The sequence below is a fragment of the Ctenopharyngodon idella genome, chromosome 1 (assembly GCF_019924925.1).
Source record: "Ctenopharyngodon idella isolate HZGC_01 chromosome 1, HZGC01, whole genome shotgun sequence".
NCBI lineage: Eukaryota > Metazoa > Chordata > Actinopteri > Cypriniformes > Xenocyprididae > Ctenopharyngodon > Ctenopharyngodon idella.
This window is the reverse complement of record NC_067220.1, coordinates 18,050,755-18,063,250: the sequence shown is the minus strand read 5'-3', so window position 1 is coordinate 18,063,250 and position 12,496 is coordinate 18,050,755. Positions and strand designations below refer to the sequence as shown.

Sequence of the window (12,496 nt, the reverse complement as noted above, 5' to 3'; positions counted from 1 at the left end):
TATGCTCATCAAGACTGCATTTATTTGAGGAAAATTACAGTAAAAATATTAATATTGTGACATATTATCACAATTTAAAATAAAATTTTCTATTTGAATAAGTTTTAAAAAGTAATTTATTCCAGTGATGGCAAAGCTGAATTTTCATCATCATTACTCCTTCATCAACATTAGTCTTTTTGTAACATAATAAATATCTTTACTGTCACTTTTGATCAAATTAATGTGTCCTTGCTAAATAAAAGTATTAAATTCTTTCAAAAAGAATCTCTTGCTGACTCCAGACCTTTGAATAGCAGCATACTTACTAAACAAATCAATCAATAAGCACTCGTTAACAGAAATTACACACCTAATCTCAGTCTTTCTTTCTACAGGCCGTTTGGAGTTGAGAGAGGACACTATAGAGAGTTTGTTGTCAGCTTCCTGTCTTCTGCAGCTGTCTGCGGTGGTTCAGGCCTGCTGCAGTTATCTAATGAAACAACTCCATCCCTCCAACTGTCTGGGCATTCGGTCCTTTGCAGATGCTCAGGGCTGCCTGGACCTCCATAAGGTGGCACACAACTACACCATGGTGAGCACACACACACTAAGAATAGTTACACACTCACTTAATTAGTGCAAAAGATATGCTGGCAAAGTCAAAAGGAGTTTCTACTCCTGGAAAGTGAATACTAAACCTCTTTGTTTTTTATCTTCAATGAGCACCCCTCTCTCTCAGCCTCATTTTTCTTCTTTTATCACTTTTCTTTCATTCTTCTTTGTTTGTCCTCCTCCCAACCAAGCACATACAGAAGGATTTATCATCCGCAGTTCACCGAGTCAAAACTTGGAAGTGAATTAGAGGACACTATCGAACGTGTGCACTCAACAGCATATGATATGCTTAAAGTTACAGACACGCTGTGTGTTTTTTGTTCGTCCTTCAGCGTTTTGTATTGCATCTATGTGGGCGGCTGCCTCAGTGAGTGTGTGTATTTGTATTCATCTATAGGCGTCTGTGTCCATCTGGCTGTCTGTGCCTGTTTTTGTGGGTTTATGAGTGAGCAATTGAGCCCATTTTAACAAGCGTGGAAGCACTGGTGCCGAAAAAGTTCCCTGAACGAGGCAAGTGTGTTTAATTGGACATGCTACTGTTCCTCTTCGCAAATTTTCCGCTCAGCGTTTGATGTTCCACTGCTCCTGAGGGAAACTCATTCAAGAAAATATAACCCATAATAGCCCGCCCACAGTTCACAACAGGGGGGGTTGTCATGGAGACTGCACTGAAAACTAGCTTTCCATTTTCCATCAGTGCCTCTGTTTCATATCTGGCTTTCCTTCCCTTGTTTTTATTTTATTCCCCCATCCCCCAACAATGCGATGATGTCCAGTTCTCTTGTCCACTTTGTAATACCAGGGATATGTTTCCATGTTGGGTAGCAGATCTGTTCTTCAGGAAAAGCAGGGAAATCAATGCCAAATGCAAATTCTAAAATGCTAAAATGCATTGTTAAAATAGCAAAATAAATGTTATTACCAGCTTGTAAAAGGGAAGAGAATACACTTGAAAAATCTGGGTCCTGAAGCAAAACCATTTGAATAACTACTAGTCTATGCTGTGTAATTGCTAACATATACACGTCACATATACACATATAAAAATATACAATACCTGTGTCATATTAAGTTGCTAAAAACTATAAAAACATCAATAATAGCTTGGATTATATGTTATTATTATTAAAAATAAAAAAAACTTTTAATTGTGTGTATGGGCCCTATTTTAACGATCTAAGCGCATGATCTAAAGCGCACGGCGCAAGTGCACTTGGGGCGTGTCCGAATCCACTTTTGCTAGTTTAACGACGGGAAAAATGGTGGGTGCTTCCGGCGCATGATCTAAAAGGGTTGTCCCTATTCTTTTAATGAGTAATGGGTGTGTTTTGGGCGTAACATGCAATAAACCAATCAAAGTCTCATCTTCTATTCCCTTTAAAAGCTAATTGCTCTCACGCCATGGCGGATTCGCTATTTACATAACGGAATTTGCAAGAGGAAAAACTGAACGCTTCTCTAGCGAGGAAACAGATCTGCTCGTGCACAAGGTTAAAGCGCGCAAGCAGACCATCTACGGGACAAGCCGGATTCCACCAAAGCATTTTTATCTTTATACACACAATAATAATCTTTCACATAGTAATCCTTTTATTTTTAATATTTGGCATGTTTGTGTGCTGCTGCGCGTCCCTGTGTGTGTAATAAGCAGAGTGTGCGCACGTTGTGCACCCACATATAGGCGCATATTACTAACGCTCTTTAAATAACAAAGAAAATATTGCGCCATTGACTTTAGACCATGTTTCAGTTGGTTAATGGTACAGTCTATTTTAGTTGCCTTAAAATAGCAACACACCAACAATGCTCCTGAACACAACTCGTTTTCAGACCAGCACGCCCATGGGTGCACAAATCGGCGCAAACAACGTGGTGTAGGACGTGAAAATGATAACTGCGTCGGGCTGAAACTAGCAAAAAACACTTGCGTCGCACCTGGCGCCGCATTGCGCCAGGTGTATGATAGGGCCTTATGTGTATGAATGGTTTTGAAAGGAGTTGTTTGTGCTCACCAAAGCTGCAGTAAAAGCAGTAATATTATATATGAAAATTATTACAATTTAAAATAGTTTTCCATTTTAATATATTTTAACATGTGATTTCTGAGATGGCAAAGCTACATTTTTTAGCAAGCATTCCTCCAGTCATCAGTGTCACATGATCCTTTAGAAATCATTCATATATGCTGATTTGATGCTCAAGAAACATTTATTAAAAAGAGTTGTGCTGCTTAATAAAATGGAAACCACTTTTTTTTCTTTTTCTTTTTTTGTTTTGATAAAAAGAAAAGAAAAAAAGCATTTATAGCTATTTGTTTTTTAAATACTTTATTTTTTATAGTACTTTACAGAACATAGACAAACAGTACCAAACAGTCAACACAACTTCATGGGTATTTACATGGAAATTCTTTCAAAATGTAACTTTTAAGGGAACAAAACATTTATCTCCCTTCTCGCTGTTTTGATATATGCATAGTCCATTTTCTCCAGTGTTTTTCAAAAGTCCCTTCTTGTAGTCTCAAGCATTTATAGCAATTTGTAACATTATAAATGCTATTACTGCATCTTTGCTGAATATTTTTTTGAATATTTCAATATTATTTTTTATGTACAGTATACATATATAATATTATATACAGTATGTGTGTTTTTTTATATATATACTGTAGGTGCATGTAGCCTGTATCAAATGTCTAAAATTTTGATTGTGTTATTGTACAGGGCTGCACTGCAAAAATTGTTTTGCTGTGACTAAACATCTACAATCCCAAGCTTGATCTAAACATCACGTGCTTCTGATCCACCATTTAAATTTGTATTTTCATTTATTTTATTTGTACATAAGTCTGTCAAATCGACAGGAGAGTGCTCATTCACTTTGTATTTTGTACGTTGCTATGCTGAAAGGCCATTAGTCACACACACATACACATACTGATGCTCTATTTTGTGACAACCACATCTTTGGTTCCATCAACCAATCCAGATAATCTCTCTCTCCCTCTCTCTCCCTAGGAGCACTTCATGGAGGTCATGAGGCATCAGGAGTTTCTGCTCTTGCCTGCATGTGAGGTAGAGAAGCTTTTAGCTTCTGACGACATGAATGTTCCAGAAGAGGAAACCGTGGTAACAGCCCTGCTCAGCTGGGTCCGCCATGATACGCCCACCCGTCAATCACAGCTTCCTGCTCTTCTCGCTCACATCCGCCTACCCCTGCTTAAACCACAGGTCAGTCAACCATCCATCCATCAGTCAGCCAGTCTTTTATTCTGCTGTGCTGTTCAGGCAGCTTGATCAGTATACCCATAAAGCCATATCAGAAAATCATTAATCTGCATTAATTCATGTATCAGCTAATCAGTTAATTGAGGGATCAGTCAGTAAGTCGGTCAGTCACAGTGATTAATGCTCACGTGCTTCTTGACGTTTTGCAGTAGAATGCTAAACAGCCTTTGAGCTTTGTTAAGCAAGTCGGCCCACTTTATGGCCATCATCTTGATAACACCCCTCCCCTCTCATAATTGGAAAAACTGTACTTACGACTCATGTTGAGCGTTACAAATACTTTACACAAGAACGCCACGGAATTTAACTTTACAATAAAGTCCAGCAATACTAAATGTTCTTTTATTGTTAAATAATGTGTTATTTAAAGGGTTAGTTCACCTAAAAATGAAAATTATATCATTAATTACTCACCCTCATGTCGTTCCACACCCGTAAGACCTTCGTTCATCTTCGGAACACAAATTAAGATATTTTTGATTAAAATCTGTAAAGCTCAGTAAGGCCTGCATCGCCAGCAATAACAATCCCTTTTTCAATGCACAGAAAGGTACTAAAAACATATTTAAAACAGTTCATGTGACTACAGTGGTTTAACTTTAATATAATAAAGTGACGAGAATACTTTTTGTGCGCCAAAAATAACAAAATAGCGACTTTACTCCAATATCTAGTGATGGGCGATTTCAAAACGATGCTTCATGAAGCTTCAAAGCTTTACGAATCATTTGTATCAAATCAGTGGTTCATGCATAAAATCAAGCTAGGAGCCTTTGCATTTATGTATTCGCTTTAGAGCATTGCTATTGGGCCCTTATAGTACTGGTCTTTATGTGTATGTGAAGGTCAGTGCTGTTCTGCTGGGCGATGAGTCTGTGGTGAGATGCTTTTGGAGCCTGGAGAGTGTGATAAGGAGGATGTTGTTGTGTCTCTTTTTCTCTTATCACATTCTTCACGTACACACACTCCACTGAAAAGTTGTTGTTGTTGTTGTTGCCTTCTACATCTTAAAGGGGTCATGAACTGCATTGTTTTATTGTTTTATAATGTTTCCTGGGGTGCACTTATGACGTTAGTATGCTTTTTACGTCAAAAATTGTCATAATTTAGAAAAAAAGGTCATTTTTCCTACCCTGATTTTAGCTTTCTTATTTGAACGCTCTGTTTTAAGGGGCCTGTCTGCTGTGAGACTTCAGTGTAAATGCCCACTGCTGTAATTGGCTAACATATTTCCATTTGAAATAGCTAAGTTTTACTCTTTAAAAAACTTTTAGCATGTTTTTTTACTATTACAGCTCTCAAGGTTAACTAATCGTGAAAAGTGTTGCAGTCCATTTAGATCTATGGCATTATATTTAGATTGTAGCATGAAAGGTTGCAGTGATGAAGACTGTAGCTGATCACAGACATGTTGAGTGCATGCAAGCAGTGATCTCATCATTGCAACTCATTCACTGATAAACTCGCGCTGTTTGATTGACAGCTTCAGCGATTGCAAAGGAAGCGTTCTTTGATCGCTTTCTTTGTATAATTTCATCACCGTTTAAATAAAAGATTATTTTCATCCTACTAAAAGAAACAATTTGAAATTGACTGTTTAGTCACTGGTTTGATTTACTGACACGTAGACAAAGAACATTTGACTGTACATGAATCATTACATATCAGATCCGGCATTAGAATTAACACAGTTACTTACATGTTGTTTCATTACTGTCGAGTCCGTATCGTAAAAGTCTGTTTGCAAAGCCTGTGCTGAAATGCGATTGATTTACCAAAGAATCCACTGTGAAATCGTGAATGCAAATAAATAAAGCTCAACTGAGATATTCATATTTATAATAACCATATTCCTAGCATTAGGATCCTTTTAAAGGTAATGTTATTTTTGTCCTGTATTGCTATTCTCTCCTCCTCATCTCACTAACACGACAGGGGGTAGGGCTAACGTTGCAGTGATGAAGTAGGCGTTGATTTCTTCTGTGGAGGCGGTGTTTCACCTATCTATGACACTTTCCAGGATCAATCATTCGATGGGCCTTTTCAGTTCTGACACTTACAGGTTATTCTTATAGTACATGGAAAAGTTGATTTCTCAATTCAAGACCCCTTTAAATGCATAAAACACCATATTTATCCTTTTTAAATGTAGCTGTGCAGGGCTGTGTGACAAAAATTATAATTGTTAATTATTTACCTTGATATTATAATCACGATTATTAATTTTATAGAATTTAAATACTATAATTGAGATTTATGGAATTGAAATACTTTTTGTATTTGTGTTATTTTGTACGGAGCAGTTGTTTTATTTAGCATGCATTCTTTATGTAGGCTATATATCCGAAACAAGATGAGAACTGTGTTCCTGAATTACTTTATTGCTTTTTATATATTGCTGTAAATCAAGACAATTGTTAACCGGTCAACTTACAACGTAAATCATCATTATTTTGTCTTATTTACACTGTTATTATAAGTTGCTTTGGATAAAAGCATCTAACCAAATGCATAAATGTAAAATAAAAGACACATCTACGAATTAGACCACGTATAACTCACATTAAAAACACATTATAAATAGATATTTTTATGTCAATTTTCACGATTTGTAATCTTAATTGTTTATGTGATTGTGCAGCCCTACTGCAGTGTTTCAATATTATTGTCATGCACTCAGTCGGTGGGCACAGGGCATGATATTCAAATGGATATACAGTTTAATTGAGCTCCTTTCTTCTCATAACTCAAAGCTTTGCACTTTTTTTCATTTTAATGCATGATGAATTCCACTGAACTCCCTCTTCTCCCTTTTTCTCTCCTTCTACCTTTTTATTTCTCTCTTCCCCCCTTTTTTATTAGGTGAAAAAAGAGAAATATTTAAATAATTCCAGATGAGCGTTCTCCCACTCGTGGCTGGCTGAGCAGAGTTTGTTCAGTTCCATCTAAATGTAAATTGCAGGTTGTTCTGTGCTTTCCAGTGAAGAAAGAAAGCCTTTCTAAGCCACTGTCCAGCCATTCTAACTCCAGAACATTCATTTCTCTTCAACACGTATCCTCAGTATTCACGTTCAGTGGAGATGATCGATTTTGGTCCATGACAGATGCTCTTGTTTACTGTATGTGACATGGACACTTTTATGAAAGTGGTGGAAATGATTAGCTTTTGTTTTTAGCACAAAGAGGAGGAGAAAGGGAGGAGTGGAGATAAAGAAGTATGGGGTGATGGATGGGGATGGGGAGTGGGAGGGAGGTGAAAACAGAGACTGAGGAGGTGGAGGTGGTGTTGAATGGGTGGTATATTGGAGCGCTAACTCTGAGTGCAGTGATGGATGTGATTATGGATTCATTTAGATGGTACTGAATGATTGTGTATGCACATATGCATGTGTACGGTTTTTTAAATTTGTATGTGAATGCATGTCATTTATGTAGTATGTGTACTTTATATTCTATTATAGTATTTATTAATTTTTTTTAGTTTTATATTTTCAGTTTTCATTTTAATTTTAGTCATTTTGTTATGTGCTTTTGTCATTTTTATTATTTTTTATATTTCTATATAGCTTTGTTTTTATTTCGGTTTTAGTTTAAGTTTTAGTAATTTTATTACTTCAACTTCAACTTCAACTTATTTATTTCAGTTAGTTGCCATGAAAATGAAAGTCCATGAAAATTAAACTAAACACACAGACTGTGACAGAATGCCCCCCGCCCCCCCTTCTGGGAAGGCGTGTCCTTGCGCTGTGATGGATAAATTGATGGAAGACGGGTGGCGGTTCAGGAGGTGGATGAAGGATTTGCGAGGTGCTGGAAACCCATAGGGTGGTAGATAGGAGGAACCAGGGCGGAGCAGATGGCGGCAAAAGCCATGGAGGAGCTGATGGGAGAAACCATGGAGGAGATGACGGTGGGAGGAGCCATGAAGGAGATGATGGTGGAAAGGCCTGTGGAGGAGTGGATGGTGGTAGGATCCAGGGAATGGATGGATGACAAGATCCCAGAGCAACCCAGGAGATGGCCATGATGAAGGCGACTCACGGCAGCGCTGATGGAGGGAGGAGCCAAAGTAGTCCTTTGAGCCCGACTGACCGAGGTGACGCAGGGCAATGGTGAGGTGCAGGTAACATCTGATGGACTGAGAGACCCGATAACACTGACGGAAAGGGAGACCAAGGCGGAGTCCAGGCGACGAGTGGCCGAGGTGGAACCAAGGGGCAGAAGGACCAAGGTGATGCCGGAGTGAGTGAGGACCCCGGTGGAGCCTGAGGGATGGAGGAGCCTGATGGAGCCATAGGGGTGGAGGGATGGAGTGCAGAAGACAGCCTGGAAGTCTGTGGCGATGGTGGGGTGACAACTGACCAGGGCGGAGCCGGTGAGATGAGGGAGCCCGGTGGGGCGACGACGGCCCCAGTGGAGACGAGGTGGCGAGGAGCCGTGGCAGAGCCGATTGGCTCCGAGGGATGAGGCGGAGCCTGGGACTCCTCACACCAGGGCAGAGCTGGGGACCGGAAGCTTCAAGGCAGATCAGGGCTGCATGGCAGGCCTGATGGTGAGGGGCTGAAGGGAGCCATTGGAGGCAGAGCCGAGGGAATGGCTGGCTTCAGTGGAGCATGCAGAAGAGGAAGTGGATAAAGGCTCTTTGATAGACAGGGATTGTGGTGACGGCGAACTCTCTATGATGGACAGGACTGGTAAAGATGACAAACTAGGGTTGGACCGACCAGCAGCGATGAAGGCATAGAAGATTTTGAGCTGGGTGGGACCAGCAACGACGATGAACATACATTAAGGGACCAGCGGCAAAGAAGATTCATGGGCGGGCAGGGTGGGATGCACTACATTTGACTCCCAGTCGATCAGGCTTTTCTCCTGATCTATCACCACCAATATTCCCAAAGGCACAGATTTTGCTGCAGGCTCACACACCTGGTCAGCCGGGACCACAGGCTTAACTTCCGGGACGGATTTGGCCGCTGGCTCTGGCTCCGTTGTGGGCTTTGACTCAGGCTCGATGTCCGTGGCGGGTAATGGCTAGGACTCTCGGTCTGTTGTGGGCTCTGGCTCCGTAACCACGGTGGCCGCGGGCACTGGGTCTGGCTCTTGGGCAGTGACAGATGATAAGTGGGACCAGACACTGGCTGTTGGATCCTCTTCTACTTCTCCCACCTCAAAAGAAGATCCATTGACCCACTGGGCAAAGCTGAAGTACTCAGCCAGCGTCCAGCAGGAGTTTCCCCAGGGCATCAGCAACCGTATCTCGTCATCGAGTCCGATTCCAAACCCCTCCATGAGCGTGATGTCATCACAGGTGGCAAGGTGGCTGGTGCTGATGAACTTCTCCACATACTCCTCTAAGGTCCTTCCTCCTTGAAATATTAGAATCCCAACCCTTTTAGGCTTGGGCAAGCTCCCCATAGTGGAAATGTTAATGGATGCAATCTCCATTTTTCTTTTCTGGTCTGGTATTCTATCACGTGTAGGTTCAGGTGATGTAGAGAAGGATGAAAAAGGTTCCAAAACAAATTCTTTATTTACTAAACAAACTCAAATAATCCAATACGAGAAGCAGGTAATGTGCAGCGACACAAACAATACCGGACAGTAAGGAACTGAAAACAGAGAGCATTTATACACAGGATAACAAACTAAATGTCAAGCTGGTGTGATCATTAAATGAGTGTCAGATTTTTTTTTTCATGGTAACAGATTAATGGCGGGAAACTAGAACAAAGGAAATGTGACTGAAGACAAACCAACCAACCAACTAAAAGTCCATGAGAATGAAACTAAACACCCAGACTGTGACACATTTCCTTGTTGTAGCTTATCCACATTTTGTGCACAAAAAATACAATGGCACAGTCAAAACACACCATAAAACAAGTCACTGTTTCAGTCAATGATTTCGACCTTTTTAAAATTATTTCAGCCTAAACCGAAAATTCTAAATTTTTGTTTGCCGAAATTTCACTAAGAATGATAGTCTGACCTGCACAATTCTAATCAACATACACATTTCTATTTAAGAAATTGTCTCTGTGTGATGGCGCATACAGTATGTGAAATTTATCACATTATGTCACATTTAAATATACAAACAAATTTATTATGTTCCATACATTTTTATATTTGCATTTGGCCGACACTTCTATTCAAAACAACTCATGTTGAAATAATTATGGTAGCTAAATTTTCTCAATTCTCTCCCTTAGCAGGTGTAGCAAGAAGCTAAATTTGGACCCTGGGTATGTGTATGTACTTATAGAGTGTCTCTATTGGGCTATATCACTGCAGCAGAATTCATTATGCTGTTATTATTACTGTGACTATCCAAGACACCCCTCTAATTAAAACCTTCTCCATTTACTAGCCAGCTGAGAGAGGAGATAAACAGGGCAGATGAGAGGATAAATGTGACGAACGAACACTTGTTAACGGCCACAAGAGGTGTCATTTGAAAAGGATTACGAGAAAAAGAGAGACACAAGAGGAAAAAGAATAAAGAATGTCTTGTGTGATGTTTATGTATGAGCTGGTAATGATTTCGAGTTTTTTAGAACTTTGTGTGTGTGTGTGTGTGTGTTTTAGTTTCTTAAAAGCTTGTTTGCTCAGGAGTTGTAACTTATATAAGAGTCTCTGCATTCTGTTAGAGACCCAGAGGGACACTAGCTCTGTCTCTCACTGGGATTCCCTCTTTTTAAAAAAAAGGAATGTAGGTAGGACCTTTTGTCAGAAGTTTCATCAGATGCTTGTTTCCTCTCTTCATTGTGTCCCCAGAGTCCTCCCCTCAAGGTCTGTGAAGCTGGGAAGGATTCACTGCTGTCAGGTTATCAAAGTGTGTCTTTAAGTGGTTGAGGCTAAGGGTTCAGTTTGGAGTTTATTCCGTAGCTCTTTGCGGCTATGGTGTTTAAAGATCTCATGTCAGAAAAATGTGTTGTGTTATTGGTAATCAGAAAATTGTGTTGTTATTAGAAATGCCAGAACTAACATTAAAAAAGTATTCTTTTGACCCCCCCCCACAGTGTTTTATTATTATTATTATTATTATTATTATTATTTGTTTTTGTTTTTCTCACTTTTTTGTTCAAAAATTTTAAACAAGCTGTCAATACTTTGGTGTTATTGATAATAATTCAGTACTATGTTATATACACTAGCATTCAAATGTTTGGGGTCAGTAAGATTTTAATAAATTGTTTTTTAATAAATTAGTTTTATTCAGTAAGGGTGCATTAAAAAGCTAGAGTGAATCTGGAGTAATGGATGCTGAAAATTCATCTTTGCCATCACTGGAATAGATTACATCTTAAAATATATTAAAATAAATAAATAATTTTAAATTGTAATAATATTTCACAGACTGTTTTTACTTTATTTTTGGTCAAATAAACAAAGCCTTGGTGAGCATAAAAACAATCCAACCGACCCCAAACTTTTGAACGGTAGTGTTTACAAGTGCAATGGATTTAGCATCTGAAAACTTCATTTGTCATAATTTCTTTGTAAATCAATAAATAAAATGCATTCATATATCAAAAATGTTTTATTCATTTATCAAGGATGAAGCCCTTACATTTTCATTCTTTTTCAGTTTATATCTGTAGGAACTTTGCACTTTAGTTTGTGAAAGTTTTGGCCAACTCTACCTAATTGGGTAAAGAGTTCCTAGACGTCAGTTTTTTAGGTCATACCACAGATGTTCAAATGTATTCAAGCCTGTTTCATCATAGTTTTAATATTAGTCTTTTGTTTGTTGAACTGTTGTATAAAATCAATGTCACGTTTGCAGTCGTGTGGATATTTGAGAAAAATTGCATTCTGTTCGTATAAATATATCCGCATTAAAAACAAAAACTCACACAGGATATGTTTTTGTGTAGAGTTTGAGTCTTAAAATCGATCTCTATGCATCTCTGTGTCTATACTTATTCTTCATGCTAGTGAGTACCAAAACCCAACTTTTACAAAGGTACAATGTCAGAAAAGGCAGTAATGTAGTGCGATTTGCATTTGCACGCTGCTTGTGTGGATGCAGTCAGTTTTGACCGTAAAAGATGAGGTAATTTGATTGGATGCCATGTTTTGACCTTGTAGAGCATTTTGCCTGTTAGAAATACATTGTCGGTTTTAAGGTGGGGTACAATTAAACGAATGGCAAAATTTTGTTCACGTACCCCCTCTGTCACCTCATGTACCCCAGTTTGGGAACCACTGCCGTAGACAATAAACTGATGGTCATTTCTGTCATGGTTACGCTGACATTTTCTTCTTATCATTCCCTTGCAGATGCCAGATTTATGATGAGATTGTTAATGTCTGGACTGTTTTGTTCATTTCAGACAAATAACTTTCCTACCTGTCAGTGTTGTGACTGGTGTCTTGGTCACTTCTCTTACAAATGCCCTTCCTGTCTGGAAGGTTTAAAGCTTTTAGCTAATCTTAAAGCTAATCTTCTCCAGCATAAATCAACATCTTGAAGTTGGCAAGCAGCTCGTTGGTCTATATGACAGCATGACTGATGTGATTTCAGTTTTTAGAGAAGCAATTGAGCAGCAGTGGGTTTACAGTAAACACTAAGGTGCCCTGAAGTGTCTTTTTTAGCCTAGTTT

General features: G+C 39.1%; 1 protein-coding gene across 3 annotated transcripts in view; it reads left to right on the top strand.

The window, feature by feature from the left end:
• Positions 1-12,496, top strand: part of klhl5 (kelch-like family member 5) — a 74,206-nt gene that overhangs the window by 46,076 nt on the left and 15,634 nt on the right. For all 3 annotated transcript variants that reach the window (XM_051893392.1, XM_051893403.1, XM_051893384.1), the window contains 2 exons: positions 378-574; positions 3,615-3,827. In XM_051893392.1, coding sequence (XP_051749352.1) covers positions 378-574; positions 3,615-3,827 — 410 coding nt within the window. The remainder of the gene's footprint in view (positions 1-377; positions 575-3,614; positions 3,828-12,496) is intronic.